Source organism: Pogoniulus pusillus, chromosome 14 (genome assembly GCF_015220805.1).
Source record: "Pogoniulus pusillus isolate bPogPus1 chromosome 14, bPogPus1.pri, whole genome shotgun sequence".
NCBI lineage: Eukaryota > Metazoa > Chordata > Aves > Piciformes > Lybiidae > Pogoniulus > Pogoniulus pusillus.
Genome location: NC_087277.1, coordinates 27,822,613 through 27,844,912, shown reverse-complemented (window position 1 = coordinate 27,844,912; position 22,300 = coordinate 27,822,613). Strand labels below are relative to the sequence as shown.

Below are 22,300 nucleotides of genomic sequence, written 5' to 3'. Positions count from 1 at the left end.
AGTTGCCACCATCTAGTGTCTTTGTGTGGGTCAGATGAGCAGCTGCACATCTCATTCAAGCAGGACCTCTAAGAGCTGAGCAGGGTGAGGCAGACAGACAGGATAAACTTACTGAAGTGATGAGGATAGTCTCAGTTTGTTAAAAAAAAAAAAGAATGGGATAAGCAGGAGAATACAACTCAAGAGCTGTGTGCATGAGATCATAGAATCAACCAGGTTGGAAGAGACCTCCAAGATCATCCAGTCCAACCTAGCACCCAGCCCTGTGCAGTCATCTAGCCCATGGCACTACATGCCCTATCTAGGCTTTGGTTGAACACCCCCAGGGATGGTGACTCCACCACCTCCCTGGGCAGCCCATTCCAATGCCAATCACTCTCTCTGAGAAGAGCTTCCAGCCTACACTTGCCCCCGGCACAACTTGAGACTGTGTCCCCTTGTTCTGCTGCTGGCTGCCTGGCAGAAGAGACCAACCCCCACCTGACTACATGGTGATGGGAGCAGCTACAAAGGTGACCTGGGAAAATGCTGAACCTAAGTCAGCTGAAATACTGAAATACTGCTGAATGCCTGCTAGTTGACAACTGGGCATGGTAGTGAGAAACATCATTAAGGAGTGCAGCAGATAAACACCAGTGACAGCCAGAGATAGAATCATAGAATTAACCAGGTTGGAAGAGACCTCCAACATAAGCCAGCCCAACCTAGCACACAGGCCTAACCAGTCAACCAGACCATGGCACTAAGTGCCTCAGCCAGGCTTTTCTTGAACACCTCCAGGGATGGTAACTCCACCACCTCCCTGGGCAGCCCATTCCAATGCCAATCACTGTCTCTGGCAAGAACTTCCTCCTAACATCCAGCCTAGACCTGCCCTGGCACAGCTTGAGACTGTGTCCCCTTTTTCTATTGCTGGTTGCCTGGCAGAAGAGACCAACCCCACCTGGCTACAGCCTCCCTTCAGGTAGTTGTAGACAGCAATGAGGTCTGCCCTGAGCCTCCTCTTCTGCAGGCTGCACACCCCCAGCTCCCTCAGCCTCTCCTCATAGGGTTTGTGTTCCAGGCCCCTCACCAGCTTTGCATCAATATGCACAAACCCAACAACTCTATCAGCAACTTGTTATCTGGAAAAGTGAAAAACGGCCAGGAAAAGAGGGAAAGCATGCTAAGAAAGTAAGAATGGGCTGTTTTAGCTGAAAGAGCAGAAACCCATCCTGTTAAAATAAAAACTGGTCTGAGAGAATATAAAGCATGATAGATATTGGATGTTCCAGGTGGTGCTGTCCTATTCCACCTCATGTCCCTGACTGCTTCCCTCTCTCACACACACAGAGACCTATTTCTGAACAAACATTTTTCTGAGTTCTCCTAGGCCAGTTACCAGGTCACAGCTGGGGACCACACAGTATCACAGTATCACCAAGGTTGGAAGAGACCTCACAGATCATCAAGTCCAACCCTTTACCACAGAGCTCAAGGCTAGACCATGGCACCAAGTGCCACGTCCAGTCCTGCCTTGAACAGCTCCAGGGACGGCGACTCCACCACCTCCCCGGGCAGCCCATTCCAGTGTCCAATGACTCTCTCAGGGAAGAACTTTCTCCTCACCTCCAGCCTAAATCTCCCCTGGCACAGCCTGAGGCTGTGTCCTCTCGTTCTGGTGCTGGCCACCTGAGAGAAGAGAGCAACCTCCTCCTGGCCACAAACACCCCTCAGGTAGTTGTAGACAGCAGGGACACCTAGCTGATTCCAGCCTCCCTTACACTGATCATCTTCAAAGTGAGACTTCAAGAGTAGGTGATTTTTTTGAGACCCCACTACTGATGAGCACTGCATTGGTACTATTGTGATGCTAACTGTTGCTTTACTAGTGATAATGTTGGAGTAGATTGTAGTATTGCAGTATCTACTATTGAGTGATACTATCATTGGAATACAAAGATATTTTCTTTATTCATCACAAATGTATTCAATTTACTAACAGCAATTTGTAGTAACCTCTGACAAAGAACTGCAGAACATTTGTGTGCTTGTGTATTACCTGAAAATCCACTGTTAAGTGTTTTACACACCTCTAAGCCAGGTAAGCCTTTGGGTTGTGATAGGCTGGGAGAAGAAATAGAATCATAGAAGGATTTAGGTTGGAAGGGACCTTAAAGCTCATCCAGTTCCAACCCTCTGCCATAGGCAGGGACACCTCCCACTAGAAGAGGTCGTTCAAGGCCTCATCCAACCTGGCCTTCAATACCTCCAGGGAGGGAGCAGCCACAACCTCCCTGGGCATCCTGTGTCTCAGCATCCTCACTAGAAAGAATTTCTTCTTAACATCTAGTCTAAATCTCCCCTCTGCCAGTTTAAACCCATTACCACTCGTCCTGTCATTACAAGACCTTGTCAATAGTCCCTCCCCAGCCTTCCTGTCGCCCCCTTCAGAAACTGGAAGACCACTATAAGGTGTCCTCAAAGCCTTCTCTTCTCCAGGTTGCAGAGCCCCAACTCTTGTAGCCTGTCCTAATAGCAGAGCTGCTGCAGCCCTCTGAGCATCTTCATGGCACTAAGAAGTTAAAACCTGATTTAGAGAAAAGGAGTATGGAAGGGAAATGAGGATGTGTGACAACAGAGTTGATAAAGAAGAGGCAGAGCATGATCCTGTTGTGGCAGACACTATTCCTTACGTGGTTACTGCCACCTGGAGTAACGATATGGTAAACAACACCTGCACATGTAAAGCAAAGCAAAAAAGGATGGGTTTGTGGTTACCCTTCTCCATGCCAAAACAAAAGGAGCAACTGAAAGACAAATGAAAAGTAAAGAGAAGCTGCCAATGAATACTGAACATGGAAAAAAGTTGATTTTCTGAGTGATCCTTTCCTGGATACATACACAAAGAGTTCACAAAGCAACTGACTCCTGCAGGAGTTCATCTCTAACATCATTCACCTTGTGAAGAGTCCAACCCTGGAGACTTGCACTGGTATCAACTCTTTCTAAACTCCATGTATAATTCTTTCTTTCTTAGCTACTGTCACCTCAAAATAAGATTCTTTGAAGGCAGGCAAGCTTTCCAATTCCAACAACTGAAATGCCAGGCTTTTACAGAGAGCATCACCTCGAGAAGAAAAGCAAACTGCAAGCAGTAATGAAACTCACCCAACAGGCAGAGGCTGAGGACTGCAGGGTTTGCAGGAACCAGGCTGAGGTCAGTGTTAAACCCTGTAAAGAAGGAACTGCTTCACTCTCTTTGCTCTGAACAATTTATTCACAAGCCAACATTCTGGAAATCTCTCTCAGGTGCTCCTTTTAACTGAGCAGGTAATAATCATAGAATCACAGAATCAACCAGGTTGGAAGAGACCTCCAAGATCATCCAGTCCAACCTAGCACCCAGCCCTAGCCAGTCAACCAGACCATGGCACTAAGTGCCCTATCTAGGCTTTTCTTGAACACCTCCAGGGATGGCAACTCCACCACCTCCCTGGGCAGCTCATTCCAATGCCAATCACTCTCTCTGCCAACAACTTTCTCCTAACATCCAGCCTAGACCTCCCCTGGCACATCTTGAGACTGTGTCCCCTTGTTCTATTGTTGGTTGCCTGGCAGAAGAGCCCAACCTCACCTGCTTACAAGCTCCCTTCAGGTAGCTGTAGACAGCAATGAGGTCAGCCCTGAGCCTCCTCTTCTCCAGGCTGCACACCCCCAGCTCCCTCAGCCTCTCCTCATAGGGTTTGTGTTCCAGGCCCTTCACCAGCTTTGTTGCCTTTCTCTGGACATGTTCCAGCACCTCAACAACTCTCTTGAATTGAGGAGCCCAGAACTGGACACAGCACTCAAGGTGTGGCCTGAGCAGTGCTAAGTACAGAGGCAGAATAACCTCCCTTGTCCTGCTGGCCACACTGTTCCTGATCCAGGCCAGGATGCCATTGGCTCTCTTGGCCACCTGGGCAGTTCAGGAAGTTCAACAATTAGATACACCACCTCAAACAGTATTAGGTGTCTACTTTCTTCTATCAGGTCTGTCTGCCCTTTATCTTCTTTCAAATATTTCATATGAATGACAATTTTATATATTAAAACAAGGTAAAAAAGGACCAGAGACCCTCACAGAATCTTCAGCACTTTTTTGTGATACAAGAGTCATACAATCATAGAATGGCGTAGATTGGAAGTGACCTCAGAGATTCTTTGCTCCTGCCAAGGACAAGGATGCCTCTCCACTACAGTTGCTTACCCAAGGCCTTATTCAACCTGGCCTTGAACAATTCCAGGGAGAAGGCAGCCACAGTCACTCTGGACAGACTATTTCAGAGTCTCATCACTCTCATACTGAAGAACTACTTCCTAAGATCCAGCCTAACCCTGCTCTCCCTCAGCTTTAAACCATTCCTCCTTGTCCTATCACTAGACACCCTTATAGAAAGTCCCTCTGCAGCCTTCCTGGAGGATCCATTCAGGTGTTGGAAGGCAGCTCTAAGGTACTCCTGGAGTATTCTCCTCTCCAAGCTGAACACCCCTAGCTCCCTCAGCCTATCCTCCTAGCAGAGGTGCTGCTAGGTGATCATCTTTCTGGCCTCCTCTGGACTCCCTCCACCAGCTCTGTGCCTTTCTTATGCTGGGGACACCAGAACTGGAGGCATTATTTGAGGTGACTGAAATGCATACAACTAATACAATAGACCACATGCTACTTGTATGGGTACTTGTGCTGGTTTGAGGCTAACTGGAATATTTTAATGAGAAACAATAAATCACAGGCTGTGAAAAGGAAACAATGGTGATGTCTACTTCACTCACAGGCTTGCTGATATGTATAAAGGCAACACAAATATAGATAAGACAGTTTGTGTGTCTCTGTCTCTCAGTCTGTGTTTCTCCCTGGGTTTCTTCTGTGTAACTAATTCTTCTGCTTTCTAACCCCCCTTGCTGATCCTCCAAACTCACCTTGCACATAAGGCAAACTCTGGGATAAGGTAGAGGAGTGGAAGGAAGGTGGAAGGGTGGTTGGGAGCCCCTCCTGGGGACTCAGGTTTCTGGGAGGGCTGCTGTGTTTCTGTATTACTTTTAACTTGTCTATTTCTGTCTATAGCTGTAAATAGTGTAAATATCTGCTTGTATATTGTACTAAGCTGTGAATATGAATCTTCATTCCTTAACTTCCAGCTGGCTGGGTGATTTTGTAAGAGTGGGTGGGAGAGAGGGCAGGTAACTCCCAAACCATCACAATACCAAATGACTTCTTTTTTTTAAGCTTCCAACAGGGCATGAATTTCCTTCTGCATATTCCATTAGAACAATGCTTGCTTGGTCTCCATGCCTACACTGCACCTTGGTGCAAATTACCTTGCAGTCACTGTGGTCAGACAACAAGCCACCACCTTTGTTTTCCAGGAAAGGGATTTCAAATACTTACTGCAAGTAAATAATGACAACGTTTGACACTAAAAGCACTTACTAGCTGTCCAAAACGAACAGTTGCAACTCCTTTCAGGGGTAAACTTTCAGCAGCATTGAAACATAATCCCCCAGTCTGAAACAATGAAACACACACACATAAAAAAAGGAAATGTAAACACTTATCAGCATAGCTGTTTTTTTCCTGACTTTCAATGTGTACTTTCTTTCTTTTACTTACTAAAATATTTGGGCTGCTGCAGTCACAAGACTTGCTTACGTTGATGAATGTTTGTTCACATCTTACACACCTGTGGATCACAAACATGAAGGCTGCACTTAAAATGTAGTGAATGATAAAATCAGTATTTAGTGGAAGCTGATTAAATAGTAGGCCTGATAATACTGTCATCATCTTCACTAATTTGAACTAAAATCCAAAAGATATTACTCATTTGGTTCTACTGTCAGTGAAGCAGAAAAGAAATGAAGCAGTGAATCTAAATTCTCTTTCTGCTTGCTCACTCTTTAGTCACATCAAAGTAAAACAAACAAACAAATCAAGTCCTTGGTCATATAAGGACTTTGGTGAACACAAACCACTGAGTTTGATATGGGGCTGAGGATTTCCACTTCACTGCTTTTAAAACTATCACCCTAAAGATACAGACTGTTCCTCCATTAAAACCCAAGAGGACACATTCACTTTGGTCATCACAGAAGGTAAGGAACATTCACCTGTTTCCTGAGGCATCTGAAGCAGACCAGGAGGGCTCACTTCCATTACAACGTATGCACAAAGCCTCATTAAGCAACATGCCATCAGTGCTTCTTTCCACTAAGGAGAAGAAAAGACTACTGTGATAAAATTGCATGCTGCTCAGCATAGCATACAGGTTAAGAGAAGTGTGAGAAAACAAAGCGTCTGTGCAAATCTAAAGTAAATGCAAAGATTTTCTTTTTAAAAGCAATCAAGAGCATAATTTGCAAGTAACATCCACTGCAGATGGATGTAGAGATTTACAGATTGCACTGGGTTGGAAGGAACCCTCAAAGGTCATCCTGCCCAACCCTTCTGCAGTCAGCAGGGACACATCCAACTAGAGTGGGCTGCCCAGGGACACAAGTCTGCATGGCTTATAGCTATGTACCTGCACTTTAGTGTTAATGAGAAATGCAGTATTTAATGCTGCTCCTTTCTTATTTATTGGAGGACTTGAGCATATCCCCTGTGGAGAGAGACTGAGAGTCCCGGGGCTGTTTAGGCTGGGGAAGGCTGAGAGGAGATCTCATTGATGTGTATAAATATCTGAGGGGTGGGTGTCAAGTGGCTGAGGCAAATCTCTTTTCAGGGCTCAGCAGCAGTAAGACAAGGAGCAACAGCTACAAACTGGAATACAGAAGGCTTCACCTCAACATTGCAGCAAAAGAGGTTCTGCCTCAACACAAGGGGGAACTTCTTTGCTGTGAGGGTCACAGAGCACTGGCACAGGCTCCTCAGAGAGGTTGTGGGGTCTCCTTCTCTAGAGACTTTCAAGGCCTGTCTGGATGTGTTCTTTTGTGATCTGTGTCAGATAGTAGTGCCCTGCTCTGGCAGGGGGGTTGGACTGGATGATCTCCTTGGGTCCCTTCCAACCCCTGACATCCTGTGAGCCTGTGAACATGAGGAGAAACTTCTTTACAGTGAAGGTGATAGAGCACTGGAGCAGCTTGCCCACAGAGGTTGTGGCATCTTCTTCTCTGGAGACTTAAAACCCATCTGGATGCATCCCTGTGCAGACTACCCTGGGTGATCCTGCTTTGGCAGGGCGTTGCGCTCAATGATCTCTGGAGGTCCCTTCCAACCTCCAATGTTCTGTGATTCTGTGATTCTATTCTGAAGTGAATTTCAAAGCAAGACTTCAGTGGAAAGCTAAAACTCAAAACATCAAGTTTATGAACTGCTGGATTTATTTTTTTCATTCTCCCCAAAAATGATTGATGCAAATGTCACTGATTCAAAGTTTTGAAACTGCATCTTCCAGCAAGTAAATAATTTGGCAAGAGACTGCAAGTCTGATTATCAAAACCAAACAAAAAATATATAAAGAGAATCAAAATAATTAGAATATTAATTCATGAAGTTCAATAAGGACAAGTGCAGAGTTCTGCATCTGAGAAGGAACACCACCAGACACCAGGACAGACTAGGGGTTGTCCTGCTGCAGAGCAGGCCTGTGGAGAAAGACCTTGGAGTGATGGAGGATAGCAAGCTCTGCAATGTGGCCTTTGTGCCCAAGAGGACCAAGGGCATCCTGGAGTGCACCAAGAAAAGCGTGACCAGCAGGTCTAGGGAGGTTCTTATACCCCTCTACTCTGTCCTGCTGAGACTACACCTGGAATATTGTGTCCCGGAGTTCTGGGCTTCCCCAGTTCAAGAGAGGGAGGAATATGGTGGGGAGTCCAATGGACAGCTACATGGATTACTGGGGGACATCTCTCCTGTGAAGAAAGACTGAGAGAGCCAGAGGTGACCTTATCAATGTCTATAAATGTCTGAGGGGTGGGTTTCAAGATGAAGCTGATGGTCTCTGTCTGGCAAAGTTTACAAGACTAAAACATATGTTCAATTTCCTTTCTCATTTAATAGTAAAACATGTCTTAAGAAACTAAAATATCTAAACCAAGCACTAATGTCTCATAGGTTGCATATATTTCTTACCTAATATTTCATTATTGAGGCATTTACATTTTCCTTCTGAAGTTAGACCTTTAGGGCAAACAATACAATTCCACCCATCCTGAGTAACTCCACTCTAAAGTAAAAGGTAACAAACCATTAGCATTTTCAAACATATCATTCACTACCTGTGAAGAAAGCTTGATCCAGATGCTTCTGACATAATAACATCAATAACATCCATGAAGCTTTAAAAAAGGCTGAAGTCTGACAAAATAATTCCTATGCAGGCACAGACTAAACCAAGATTTTGAACCCAACAGTTAACATCCTTTGGTGAAGGTAAGAGCTGATTAAAAGTGGAAGATTTAACAGGAGGTGTAAAGGATCTGCAGTGGAAAAAAAAATCAGCAAACATAACAATGCCTAAGTAGAAATTTTCACATAAATATACAGAAATAATTAGAAATGGAGGAATCATAGAATCAAACAGGTTGGAAGAGACCTCCAAGATCATCCAGTCCAACCTAGCACCCATCCCTAGCCAGTCAACTAGATCATGGCACTAAGTGCCTCATCCAGGCTTTTCTTGAAGGCCCCCAAGGACGGTGCCTCCACCACCTCCCTGGGCAGCCCATTCCAATGGGAAATCACTCTCTCTGTGAAGTGAACCAGCTTATATAACTGGGAGGAATTTTGCACCTTTCTAAACAGTTCATATCCACACTGATTTCACACTATGTAGCAGCACTACAGAGCAAAACTCCATGAGGAAAATGAAGTTAGCTGCTGATCCTCTATTCCCCTCTTCACTATCATATTTTCTTGCGTAAGCCTTGGCACAGCATCAAAGATAAAGGCCACCATTAGAGGAAAGAGAAAGAAACAGAAGAATGATCATAACATAAATGGATATTTGTCTAGGTCTTGGGATAATCATAGAATCAATCAAGACCTCCAAGCTCATCCAGTCCAACCTAGCACTCAGCCTTAGCCAATCAACTTGACCATGGCACTAAGTGCCTCATTCAGGCTTCGCTTCAACATCTCCAGGGACAGTGACTCCACCACCTCCCTGGGCAGCCCATTCCAATGCCAATCACTCTCTCTGCCAGGAACTTCCTCCTAACATCCAGCCTAGACCTCCCCTGGCACAACTTGAGACTGTGTCCCCTTCTTCTGTTGCTGGTTGCCTGGGAGAAGAGACCAACCCCACCTCGCTACAACCTCCTTTCCGGTAGTTGCAGACAGCAATGAGCTCTGCCCTGAGCCTCCTCTTCTGCAGGCTGCACATCCCCAGCTCCCTCAGCTTCTCCTCACAGGGCTGTGTTCCAGGCCTCTCACCAGCTTTGTCGCCCTTCTCTGGACACCTTCCAGTATCAAGATGGCAAGATGCAAACTATCTACATTAACCATCGAACACCTAACTTACTCAACTAAATTGGTCTCAAGAATTCTTCTCTATTGAAGAGAAAGAGTTATTCAGAACAGCTTTCACTCTGAAAATAAGTTTTTGCTGGGAAAAAAATTGCTTTCTCTGTTTATTGCAGTGGGAGAAAGCTGGTTAAGCCTGGTAGTGCCTCTGGCTCAGTGCTGTGAGTATTACACAAATGCAAAAAGTAATGAAAAAAGATCTTTCAGTCAGGAGGGGAAAAAAATTACACCCCCTCCCCCCAACATTTAGTATGGCAAAGGATACAAAGTTCAATACTTACCATAGTTTCTGGGCATTTCTCACAAATGATGGAGGAGCCACCATTGCTAGAAACCATCCTGTATCCTGGCAGACATACACAGGAACTACCTGAAAAAAAAATTTGCATTTTAAAGTGGTATAAAGCTGACCTTTTTCCACAGAATACTGCACTTGCAGCCAGGAGAGCCAACCAGATCCTGGGCTGCATCAGAAGTGTGGCCAGCAGGGTGAGGGAGGTGATTCTCCCCCTCTACTTCACTCTGCTGAGACCCCACCTAGAGTACTGCATCCAGTTCTGGAGCCCCCATTACAAGAAGGATGTGGAGATGCTGGAGTGTGTCCAGAGCAGGGCCATGAGGATGCTCAGAGGGCTGCAGCAGCTCTGCTGTGAGCACAGACTGAAAGAGTTGGGGCTGTGCAGGCTGGAGAAGAGGAAGCTCTGAGATGTTCTTATTGTGGCTTTCAGTATCTAAAGGGGGCTTACAAAAAGGCTGGGGAGGGACTTTTTAGGTCATCAGGGAGTGACAGGACTGGGGTGAATGGAGCAAAGCTGGAGGTGGGTAGGTTCAGGCTGGACGTGAGGAGGAAGTTGTTGAGCAGGAGAGTGGTGAGAGGCTGGAATGGGTTGCCCAGGGAGGTGGTTAAGGCCCCATCTCTGGAAGCATTTAAGGCCATGCTGAATGAGGTTGTAGCCAGGGTGATGTAGGGTAGGGTGTCCCTGGGCATGGCAGGGGAGTTGGAACTGGCTGCTCCTTGTGGTCCCTTCCTACCCTGACTGATTCTATGATAATTGACATTGTTCTTGTGTGATCAGTATAGATTATGAGAGGCAATAAACCCCCTGACCGAGGTGTGCAAAGAGTGTGCAAAGAGTCCTGAGGAAAATGTTACTAGGCTGACTACTAAAAACAGTCCTAATCTCTCCCTCTAAATCTTGTCAGTGTCATTCTTAGCCCATCCTCTCTATAACACCAGCATTATATTCACAGATTGCACTGAGTTGGAAGGGACCCTCAAAGAGCATCCTGTCCAATGCCCCTACACTCAGCAGGGACACCTCCAACTAGATCTGGCTGCCTAGGGCCACATCCAGTCTGACCTTGAATATCTCCAGGGACGGGGCCTCAACCACATTCTTGGGGAGCCTGCTTCAGCATTTCACCACTCTCACTGTGCAGAACCTCCTCCTGATGTCCACCCTAAATCTACTCTCTCCAGTTTGAAACCACTGCCCCTTGTCCTATCACCACAAGCTCTTCTAAACAGTCCTTCTCCAGCCTTCCTGTAGGTCCTCTTAAGATACTGATATGAAGCTCTAATGTTTTCCTAGAGCCTTCTCTGTCTTCACAGGATAGGAAGTCAGTCCAAAAATCAAAACATCCTACATGCCAAGGGTTTTCAAGTATATAGCTGTTGTGTGCAAAGCCATTTTAAACTCAAAGCTTTTAAAGCTGTGCATTGAGATCAAGCTTTATATGGAATGCACAGGACACTACCATATCGTCTTATCTCCTAAAGAAAGTGAACTACCATATTAGCACTGTCAAGGTGTGTTGTGTATGTGACTTATGTGTGACTTGGATTAGTACACACCCAGCCCTAGGAAGGGCGACAAAGCTGGTGAGGGGCCTGGAACACAAACCCTATGAGGAGAGGCTGAGGGAGCTGGGGGTGTGCAGCCTGCAGAAGAGGAGGCTCAGGGCAGAGCTCATTGCTGTCTACAGCTACCTGAAGGGAGGCTGTAGCCAGGTGGGGGTTGGGCTCTTCTGCCAGGCAACCAGCAATAGAACAAGGGGACACAGTCTCAAGTTGTGGCAGGGGAGGTCTAGGCTGGATGTTAGGAGGAAGTTCCTGGCAGAGAGAGTGACTGGCATTGGAATGGGCTGCCCAGGGAGGTGGTGGAGGCACCATCCCTGAAGGAGGTCAATAAAAGCCAGGATGAGGCACTTAGTGCCATGGTCTGGTTGATTGGCTAGGGCTGCGTGCTAGGTTGGACTGGATGAGCTTGGAGGTCTCTTCCAACCTGGTTGATTCTATGATTCTGTGATTCTAAGATCTCAGGTACTCAATGTCTCAGACATTCAAGTTTTGACAAAGGATTTCAAGTCAACAGAAGTGCTCAAGAACGTAAATTCAGGACCCTATGCAATTCTAGCGATGAAAATCTGAATACCTATAAGCAGCCAAACGCTTGTAGAAAGAAAGATAAAACTCTGCATGTATCTCACAGGTATCAAAGCTGCGTTATGGTCACTTATGTCTTTGCAGGATCCTGGCCCTTTTCTCTGCCTCTTCAGACTTGTTCCTGAGGGCTGCTGTTTCACCACCGAAAGCGGAGCCCAGATGCTGCATTTCCCGCTGCTCGGCGCGGATTTCAGTGCGGAGCTGCCTGAGCTCCGCCGACCCAGCCCGGCTCCCCGGCCCGGCCAGCGCCGCCGTCCCCCCGTGCCACAGGGCCGTTTCGCTCACCGCTGGCGCTCTGTCGCTGGTGGGCTCCGCAGGATCCGCAGGCCAGACGGGAGACGTCGAAGTAGCGGGTGTCCCCGCAGTCGGCGGGTCGCTGCAGCGGGAGGGAGAAGCCGCGGGCGGGCGACAGCGCCGCCGCCACCGCCAGCAGCAGCAGCAGCACGACGGGGCCGCGGCGCCCTGCCGTCGCCATGACTACTCGCGGCCCGCCACGGCTCGCTCTCATTGGTCGGCCGCCGCTTCTACGGCAGCCGCGAGGGGCCTGCCGCAGGACGCAACGCGTTCGGCGTGCGGTGTGACTGCGGAGGATAGGATTGGGGACTGGGTGCGGAGGAGTAATGAGAAACCCGAGCGAGGCGAGGGAGCGGCGGGAAGCAGAGAAGTGAGGTTTGGCGTGTTTCAGAACAAGGAGATGGACGAGATCTGCGGGAAGAAGCAATGCAGGTCTGTACTCAATGGAAGAGAACCAGGGGGTGCGACCGCGCTTCCTGGTGCCTGACGCATCCACAGGCGTCGTGTCTGTCTTCCCCCCTGCTTCTCTTCCTGGGCTGCGCAAGCACTGGGACTAATGAAAACAAGAGACTGAAGGAAAAGCTTCCTACGCCAAGCGACAGGGACCGAAGTGACGCTGCCCCCGTGCTATAGCGGCTGCCGGCCCGAGGCGCATGCGCACCGGCTGCAGCAGGGCTGCCATGCGCGCTGGGGGGAGCCGGGCTGCGGCCGCGCATGCGCAGAAGCGCGGCTGACGAAGGCTGCGTTTTCCGCCCCGTTTCTCGGCGGCGGTCCGGAGCCTGGCGGAAGGACTCGGGCGGCTTCAACCCTGGGGGCGACGGGGAGGTGCTGGCGCAGGCGCGGCGCTGCCTCCCCTCCCCGCGGATTGTTTTTTTGGGGGGAAGCAGTGGAGAAGCCATCTTAGTGGTGCTGTGCCGGGAACTGCGGGCAGCGGGGCTCGGCGCGGAGCCTGTCCCTAGTGCCGTGTCCGGTGGGTGGATGGCGTAAGGGAGAGCGTCCGGCATCCCGGGGCGCTGCGTGTAACCGGGGGCACGGGGTTCCCGCCGCGAGCCTGTGCTCGAGAGCCCAACGCCCGCGGGACTGCTGCGAAGCCGTTTACCGGGTCGCGGCCTCCTCCTGCCGCCTGGCTGCCCACCTCCTTTCCCTTCTCGGTGCCTCCTTTCAGCCGTGTGCCGGTGCCGCGGGGAGGCCAGGCTTCTCCGGGAGGTCAGCTCCGCGGCGCGGATCCGCCTCTCCCGCATCCTGTGCCTATCCAGTCGCTCCGGGCAGCGGTCCGCGGGCCCCATCTGGGCTTGTGCTGTGCCTTTTGTGGTCGGAGCGATGTAAGGGCCGATGCGGCCCGACCCCGAGCGGCGGAGCACTCCGGCTCGCAGCGCTCGGAGGCGGGCGCGTACTCGAGCCGACCGTATGGCGGGCCCGGCGGCAGAGTTAGTCGCATCTTTCAGCGATGCGAAAACTCATTAGCAACGGCTTACTTTGGCTGCTAAGGCTAATTTTTAATATTAGAATGAGAAATCGTCCTCTGAGCTACCAGTTAGGCTTTGATTAGTCCCGGTTTATAGCTGAAGTACCTCTGCTGGGTGTTCTCGTTAGCTTGCGTGCTCACTGCAGACGATGCAGACATGCAGACTATGTAACCTGTCAGTGTTGGGATAAAAATCCTAGTCTACCGCAGGCTTAGTTTCCTACAATGTTTACAAGCGTGGGTAGTTTAGTTTGAATCATACCTGGAATTTGCTGATGCTGTGAGCATAAGAGTTATAAGCACTGATTTCTAATCAGTTCAGGTCATATATAAAATGTCTTACAAAGGTGTAGATGCTTCAGTGCTTTTAAATTGGGTGTGTGAAGCTGTCAGTCTGTTCATCTGAATCGTTCTCTGAGGTCCTGCCTTAGCTAACAGATTTGTCTTAGTTTTATCTGGCACTTTTATCATCCCCTAAGTCACTCTTTTTGATCATTTTAAATTGCTTGACGGCTTGGCTACTCTTTCTACCAATGCTTGATGGTTCAATGTACGGTCAGTAAAAGGGTATTGTTTGAACTTGCATTTCTGTTTGTGGACTTACCACCTGGAATCACGATGTCTGGTTTCTGCCGCTAAAGGTTTTATGTTGTATCCTTGGTACGGTGCGGAGAACTTGCCTGTTATCACTGAAGGAATGCTGAGGACATCTGTTGTGAATGCTGCTTAAAAAATGAGACTGTAGAGTCGTGAAGTGCAGAGATACTACAAATTATATCCCTCTTGAGGTAGCAGGAGAGTGGATTTGATTTTTCAAGACATGAAGGTCATATAAGGAAATTCTGTCATTCTCCTTGCTTTGTGGCACTGCCATCATAATCTGTTGAGAAGATGCATTATAAAGTGTCCCAGGTCTGGCAGGGATGGAGTTAACTTTCTTCAGATCAGCTGGTATGGTTCTGTATTTTCGAATTGTGGCTGAAAGAGTGATTGCAACACATCGGTGTTTTGGCTATGGCTGAACAACGCTTGCACGGCATCAAGGCTTGCTTTTTCCCCACTGCCACCTCTGCGAGTATGTTGGGAGTAGACAAGAAGCTAGGAGGGGACACAGCCAGGACATCTGACCCAGACTGACCACAGGGATATTCCGTGCCGTGTTTCATCATGCTGAGCAACAACAACTGAGGAAGAGGAAGGCTTTTTTGTTTGTTTTGGGCTTTTTTGAGGAAGGATAACTTTTATTGGCTTCCAAGATGATTGTTATTCAGAGGCAGGCTGGCCATTAGCCTGTGGGAGGTGGTGATTTCCTTTGTTTTGCATTTTTCTCTTCACTGAAGAAACTTTCCCTCTTGGCCAACAGGTGTTTTTTTTGTCTTTGTTCTTCCTGTGTTCTTCCCCTTCCATGGGGATGAGGAGTGAATGATCAGCTGTATGGGTGCTTGGCTGCTGGCTGGGGTCAAGCCACCACAAAAATACAGAGAACAGATGACCTTGAAGTGAAGCTACTACACAGGCAGTTGTTTTCAGTTGGTTGTGTTTACAAAGCGCTGATGCAGAAGTGCTGTAGAATCTGTTAGCTAACAGAATTTTGGCCTTGCACTTGTTTTGCTTAGGTCAGATGAAGTGATAGTTGTCATTATCAAGAGATAACTTGGAATCAGGATCTAGTGTTTGTTTTGTTACTCAGCAAGGGCTTTGTATGAGAGGCATTCTCCATCACTTGGCGTTGAAGTGTTGGACCCTTTCTTTAAAGGGATGGTAGTCATTTGCTACAGCAGGTTGTGTTCTCAGGGTACTGTGCTCTGTGTTGTGAAATGCTGGATAAGGTTGAACATCAGGATCTGTCAGTGGGTTAGAGTTCTTCTTCTTTTCTTTGAAAGGCATTGAACACGCTAGGAAAAACAACAGTTTGCTTTGTAAATTGAAGTACTCCCTGAAGTTCTCCTTGCTGGATATTTTTGCTGTTTGGTTGTCTTCACTGCATATGTCAAGTGCAGTGTGGGACTGGTGAGTAGCACACTCTTGTGAACTTTGAAAGCAGGTGGATTTCAGAAGAACGGACACATCCTCTAATCTTGAGTCGGACTTGCACATCTTTCAAGGACCAAAAGAAATGAAGTGGGAGTTTTTCCCTCGATAGACTGTCAGTCTGTTTCATTTCAACAGTTCAGTGTGGCACAGTTGATGACCAAGTAATCTCATCGTGTTTTCATCATTTCCAGAAGTCAACTTATTCTGAATTCCTCTTGCTTCTAAATGGAAACGCAAGCATGCAGTGCCTAGCATCTTGGAACGTGGAAGGAGTTCTTCGTAGTATCCCAGATTGTGGGTTCATTACATGCTTGGCTTTAATATTAGCCCCTGCTATGGATAAGCTGCAGCAGTGTAGCACAGTATGAAAAGTACAGGTGTCAGCTATTAATTATGTTTCATTTTCTTTCCACAGTTAAGTTGATTTTACAGAATTTATCAGGTCTCCAAAGCAGAAACAGGTAAGCTGCCAGTAGCTTAATGCTTCTCACTGAGTATTGTGACAAGATCATGTACGGCCTGTTTTTCTCACAGACTCGTGGCTGGGAACTAGGATATGCTCTCCTGAGTGCATGTGGCTGCTGCAGTTAATGCTCTGACTACATGAAGGAGACAACAGCTTTGAACACTAAGAAAACAAGTTATTGAACAGAACCCAGTGGTAGAGCAGCTTTTCACTGTTGGTGAATTACTTCGTTTTCCAGGGATGTAGTTGTTACCCTTTCTCCTTTAATCATCTAGTATTTTCTATGTTAACAATCATGAGTGTCCTGTTCAAAAGGAAACAGGATTTTTTTTGATCCTTAGGACAGGGCAGAGAACTCTGGCATATGGTAACTATACCGTGAAAGACTTTAGGTGTTCTTTAAGGCATTGTGGATGGTGAGGAGCGACTGAGGTGAATTTTGTTGCCCTTAGGATAGGGAGCATTGATAGACTTGTGCATGTGTGCCGGTGGAGTAGCTGATTGTTCTGACTAACCAACTTTCAGCGAATCTTGTTTTAAGCTTGTTCTTGTGAACTTGTGGTTTTTTTGATACCTTCTCTCTTGATTGAGATAAGGGCATTTGTTAAAAAGGCTCTAGCTTCTTAAGTGTTAAGATACTGTAATAGCTGAGTACTAAAGACGTGCTATCATGTGTACCTTTTTGTCTGCAGGTGATTTTTGCTGTGGGGTGAGCTCAGCATGGCTGTAGTCATCCGTTTGCAGGGGCTTCCTGTTGTTGCGGGTCCTGCAGATATCCGTCGTTTCTTCTTGGGATTGAATATTCCTGATGGAGGTGTGCATATTATTGGAGGAGAGATTGGGGAGGCTTTTATTATATTTGCAACAGATGAAGATGCACGGCGTGCCATGAGCTGTTCAGGAGGGTATATCAAGGACTCGCTCATAGAGCTGTTTCTCAGCAGCAAGGCAGAGATGCAGAACACTATAGAAATGAGCCGGAAACGATTTGACCGTGGGGGAAGAGAAACTATGTCTGGCTCTAGAAGAATGGGTACTAACGGTTCAGGTGTTGGAGACATGCCACATTTAGGCACGCCTTTCTCAAAAGGAGTAAGTAAACCTGGTTATGGTCCACCAAGTCATCCGGAGGCTGGTTTCCATACCAATGGCACAAGACATGGGGATATGGGCATGCCTAAATCAAGCTATCACTCACTAAAGGATTCTCATCCGTTTATCCCAGATGATCTTTACTTGTTTCTCCGTGGTATACCTTACACTGCGACAGAAGATGATGTCTGTGATTTCCTTTCTGGGATCCGTGTGGATGGAGTGATTTTGATGAAGCATCACAATGGCTTAAACAACGGTGATTGCCTGGTGAAATTTGCTACACCTGGTGATGCCTTAGAGGCGCTTAAACGTCACAGACAGTACATGGGTCAGAGGTATATAGAGATTAGCCCAACTACAGAGGAGCGGTGGATTGAGTATGGTGGGACGGTAGATGTGCCGGATGACATGGATCACTTCTTGCATGAGGACCGTTCTCCAAGTCCGGGGTACATGCATTCAAGGAGGCATTCACGTTCAAGGTCACCAAGGAGACAAAGAACACGTTCACGTTCTTCTCCTCACCAGGAATACTACATACACTTAAGAAACTTATCTACTAATCTGGAAAAGAGAGATTTGATAGACTTTTTTCCTGACCTGGATATATGCAGCACGCAAATCAAGCTTCTAACGGATAAGCATCAGAGAAGGACTAGAGATGCCTTTGTGATGTTAAGAAGTGAGAGAGATTATCAGGCTGCTTTGAAATATCATAGAAACGTTCTTTTCAATCGTTCTGTTTACATTTTTCCAATTTCAAGAAAGTCAATGTTGAAAATAATTGATTCTTATGAGAGGAAAAGATCACAGGACAGAGACCATTCTGGACGGGCCACACCAGAAAAAAGTTATCGGGAAGGGCATTCTGGCACCAAGAGATGTGTTTATGTGAGGAATTTTCCATTTGATGTGTCAAAAATCGAAGTGCAAAGGTTCTTTGAAAGGTTTGATGTCGATGAAGATGATATTTATTTGCTCTATGATGAAAAAGGAATTGGTCTGGGAGAAGCATTAGTAAAGTTTAAATCTGAAGATGAAGCCATGAAAGCAGAAAATTTAAATCGTCGAAGGTTCTTAGGAACAGAAGTCTTGATAAGACTTATATCTGAAGACCAGATGGAGAAGTTTGGTGTAACTGTGCCATTGTCTACATCAAATGACATGCAGGATGATTCACATCCGTATGACAGAGGTGAGCTTTCCCGTCCAATTGATTCACCATCTGGGCCACCACAGGGGCCACCCATGCATTCATTTGGTCCCCCTGGGAACTTTAGGCATCCTCCTGAATTTAGGCGCCCTCCTGAGGACTTTATGTGCCCTCCTAAGGATTTTAGAGGTCCTCCACCTTTCCTGGATTTTGGTGGTGACAGTGAACATTTTGGCAGAATGGAGTTTGGGAATAATAAAATGGGAAATTTTCCTGAAGGAAGATTTGTGCCAGATCCCAATTTCAGTGGCAGTTCGGAACGGGTTGTTCCTATTCGATTGAAAAACTTACCTTTTAAAGCTACTCCTAATGAGATTCTAGATTTTTTCTATGGCTACAGAGTGATACCTGAGTCAGTTTCTGTACAGTACAATGAACAGGGATTACCCTCAGGTGATGCCATTGTTGCAATGACAAACTATGAGGAAGCTATGGCTGCTATTAATGAACTGAATGATAGGCCAATTGGTCAACGGAAAGTTAAGTTGAGCTTGCTGTAAAGGAGGAAAAGATGCTCTAGAGTAAAACATCCTAGATGACAGTATTGACGGTTGTTCTCACTTTTTTAATTGCTGGAAGATGCAGAAGAAAGTTTCCATCAAGGGTTGTAAATAATGTCTAGTTCAGTTGTTTAGCTCTTGGTTGAAGTATCTGTATGGGTAAGATACGAGAACTTGCTGTGCCTACTTCTTGTGGCAGAGAAGAGCCCAGAAACTGGAGGACATGGAATGTCTTAAGGTATTAAGTCATGGAGTTTTAATGCTTTGGGGTCTTTTTACAGTCTGCTTTTAATTCCATGGCCTATGACTTCTGCATCAAATAAAAACGTTAGTGCTGGTTCAAACGGGAAGAACTTCAGTGCTACTGCATTAGTAAATAACACTTCTTACTGACCTTAGCTTAATAAAAGCAAACAAAAATTACTTTTTTATTTCTAAATTGTTCAGGTTTTGTTCAGTTTCATGTCTTTGCAGGCATTCCTATTAAAAGAAGAAACGAGCATCCTATTCACATTAGTTGGCTTTGCATCTTTTTTAAAAATAAAGAAGAAATTGCCATTAAATGTGTGGTTTATATTTAAAACTTGTATAGTTAATGATCTCAACTACTATGCTTAATGTATTTGGGGCTTGGTGAGAAAGCTGCTGGCTGCTTCTTCAGGAAAGAGTGAATTAATAATTAATATCTTTCTAAATATCTGAGGGACAGGCTCTTCTCACTTGCTTCCTGGGATAGGACAAGGAGCGATGGGTGTAAGTTGCAGGAAAAGAGGTTCTGCTTCTACACAAGGGGGAACTTTTTTGACTGTAAGGGTCACAGAGCACTGGAACAGGCTCCCCAGAGAGGCTGTGGAGTCTCCTTCTCTGGAGAGTTTCAAGGCCTGTCTGGATGTGTTCCTCTGTGATCTAGGTTAGATAGAATGGTCCTGCTCTGACAAGGGGCTTGGAGTGGACCTTTCCAACCCCTAACATCCTGTGAGCCTGAGAATTAGTATAGTCTGTCAGCACAGCAATGGGTAGGTCATTTACTTGTAAACCACAAAATCTCTCTGAATCAATCAGTTGGAGAGGCTTTCTTGGTCTCACTGAGGTACCTTGACACAGAAAATGTATGTTGGAATTGTTTCAAGAATCTTGACTTCAGCCTGAGCTCTTTGAGTGGACTTTATCTCCACGTGCTCATAATATCAATATTAACTTGCTAATGATGTCTGGGTGCATTCCAGGTCAATTGCTGATTTCATTTTAACTAACACCTGTCATTGGCAACCAAGCTGACAACCAACTATGTCATTCTTTTTTATATGAGAACATAAATGCTTATGGCAGTTTTAAGAATGTTTTGATTGGTTTAGTGCCAGCACATTTAAAATTTAGAAAGAAATAAAAGCCTGTTGGAGGAAAAAAAAAGCATCTTCAAAACTCAGGCTTAGCAGAAAACTTTGTTTGTATTTATAAGGACTGTTGTCATTGCTCAGAGCACTGAATTTTATGACATTGTCGTTTCCCATTGCAACTTGCTGATGGAAACTTGTTTTAGTCTTTGCTCAGGTAATACCAAAAAATAGATAATCTAGAGTACTTCAGGTTGGAAATGTCTCTAGTCCAACCCTCTTCTCAAAGCAGTGTCAGCTAGAACAGGTTATTCAAGGCCTTGTCCACTGGATTTTTAATAGCTCTGAGGACAGATTCCACAGCCTCTGGGCAGTCTATTCCAGTACCTGGTGACCCTCACTGGTGGTCAGATCTTAATTACTTTACGTAAAGTCACCATCATTACTGAATTTCCATATAAACCATGGAAGTTCTTTGGGGTTTTTTGTTCTGTAATTAAAAGGTCAGTGTAGTGTTATTTCTTCCTTGTATTTTTTGTCCTCTCTTTTAAATGTTAGGAAAAAAACATTTGGAATGAGGATGGTAAATGCCAGGTCTGCAGGTGGAACTGAAATGAAAGCAAACTGTCTTCTATTTTCCCTGCAAAGTCTTCTAGTTCCTTGAGCTTTTTATAGCAATTAAAAAAGTGTTACAAGGATGCTCAAAATAAACTTGTCTGACCTAATCATGCCATTGAAAGCTTCACTGTGATTTTTGTAAGCTAACATCTTTACTAATTATTGCCTCTGTATTATCAGATGTGACTGCAACTAACTTCTCCAGCTCTAGAGGATTTGTAGAAGCTACACAGCAAGAGATTTCAAACACTGAAAACAAATGGGTCAACTTTTCTACCAAGCTTCTAGAATATGGTACACACATGAATTCTTAAGGAGTTGGAGGCTAGAAAGATAGGGGTAGGTTTAAAAGGCTTTTTTGACTGTCAAGTGTGAGATTATTTTTTAGGAGAAGTGTTACCTGTTCTTAAGACAGAGTAACTGCTGGTAACTTACCCATTTTTGGGATGGCGACCTTTCCCCCCCACCCCCTATAGCTTACTTGTCATTAATTTAAAGCCAGATAAGATTTTAGGTAATGCCTGACTCATAGGCCAAAAAAGTGAGTACTTGAGAAGTAGATACAAAGGCAAAAGCTGTACTTCAGAACATGCACAGATGACCTAAAGCACAGGGAAACTGGGAAGAGAGGCCAGTGCAGCTAAATAATAAAAATGGAATAGTTGATTGTCAGTCTATAGCTGTTAACTTGGTGCTAGTATGTTTTGGTTGGTGGTTTAGGTTCTTTTTGTCTCTTCAATGGGATGGATATATATATGCATTGTATCGTGAAGAGGTGGTACAGGTGCATGGTATGGTGACACAATGTCCTGATAACAGGGTTTTGTACTTCCAAATATTTAGTGGTTTGGAGGTGCTGTAGTTTCAGTGTAAACACATTTGAAACCACAATTAGTTGAATTTAAGTACAAGTAGAGAAGGACACATTGCTGTTGGAGCAGCTGTTGGTGGGCAGGTTGGAGTAGATGATCTCTGAAGTCCCTTCCAACTTAAGTTATTCTGAGTCCCAAAGAGATGGGCCAGCATGTTTAGCAGAGCAGCAGCAAAATACCCTTAGCAAGAATGGAGATAAGTTTGCATCTTTAGGTGTTGGTAGTAAAAAAGTGGTATGTCTTGAAGTAAGCACTTGTGCTGTAACACTCTGCAGAACTATCTTCAGGTATTACTTCTGTAATTACATTCTAAATTCTGGCTCTAAAATACTTTAATTTGTAACTTTGTAGTTTGGAGGCCATGCATGTATGACCAACACACAGGCTTAAGACATCATAGATGCACGACAAAGTTGCCCTATGCTGTTTCTCCCTTGCTGTAAGTTTTTCTGCTTCCTGTGAGGTAGGGGAGAAAGAATGTA

The 22,300-nt window shown here is 45.8% G+C and overlaps 2 protein-coding genes across 6 annotated transcripts in view; one reads left to right on the top strand and one right to left on the bottom strand.

Moving 5' to 3' along the window:
- TMEM67 (transmembrane protein 67) overlaps positions 1–12,531 on the bottom strand; it is a 46,824-nt gene extending 34,293 nt beyond the window's left edge. For 2 of the 3 annotated variants that reach the window (XM_064154689.1, XM_064154688.1), the window contains exons 1-5: positions 9,763–9,832; positions 6,127–6,226; positions 5,630–5,699; positions 5,450–5,524; positions 3,151–3,213 (exon numbers count right to left, since the gene is read on the bottom strand). In XM_064154689.1, the coding sequence (XP_064010759.1) occupies positions 3,151–3,213; positions 5,450–5,524; positions 5,630–5,699; positions 6,127–6,226; positions 9,763–9,778 (324 nt within the window). In that variant the 5' untranslated portion in view covers positions 9,779–9,832. Of the gene's footprint in view, positions 1–3,150; positions 3,214–5,449; positions 5,525–5,629; positions 5,700–6,126; positions 6,227–8,089; positions 8,184–9,762; positions 9,852–12,212 lie in introns of those variants that run through there. The other variant, XM_064154690.1, reaches the window with a different exon arrangement.
- A 46-nt stretch (positions 12,532–12,577) lies between these two features.
- Positions 12,578–21,061, top strand: RBM12B (RNA binding motif protein 12B). 3 transcript variants are annotated; one of them, XM_064154693.1, is made up of 3 exons: positions 12,578–12,653; positions 16,136–16,181; positions 16,879–21,061. In XM_064154693.1, exon 3 carries the CDS (start codon positions 16,907–16,909, stop codon positions 18,992–18,994), a length of 2,088 nt encoding a protein of 695 aa, XP_064010763.1. In that variant the 5' UTR covers positions 12,578–12,653; positions 16,136–16,181; positions 16,879–16,906; the 3' UTR covers positions 18,995–21,061. The 3 variants fall into 3 exon arrangements, with proteins under 3 accessions (XP_064010763.1, XP_064010762.1, XP_064010761.1); XM_064154692.1 differs by lacking the exon at positions 12,578–12,653 and adding an exon at positions 12,945–13,191; XM_064154691.1 differs by lacking the exon at positions 12,578–12,653 and having other exon boundaries at positions 15,554–16,181.
- Positions 21,062–22,300: the final 1,239 nt, after the last annotated feature.

What these genes read in the sequence shown, in the direction of transcription:
- RBM12B (XM_064154693.1), top strand. Translation starts at nt 16,907, where the DNA reads ATGGCTGTAGTCATCCGTTTGCAGGGGCTTCCTGTTGTTGCGGGTCCT.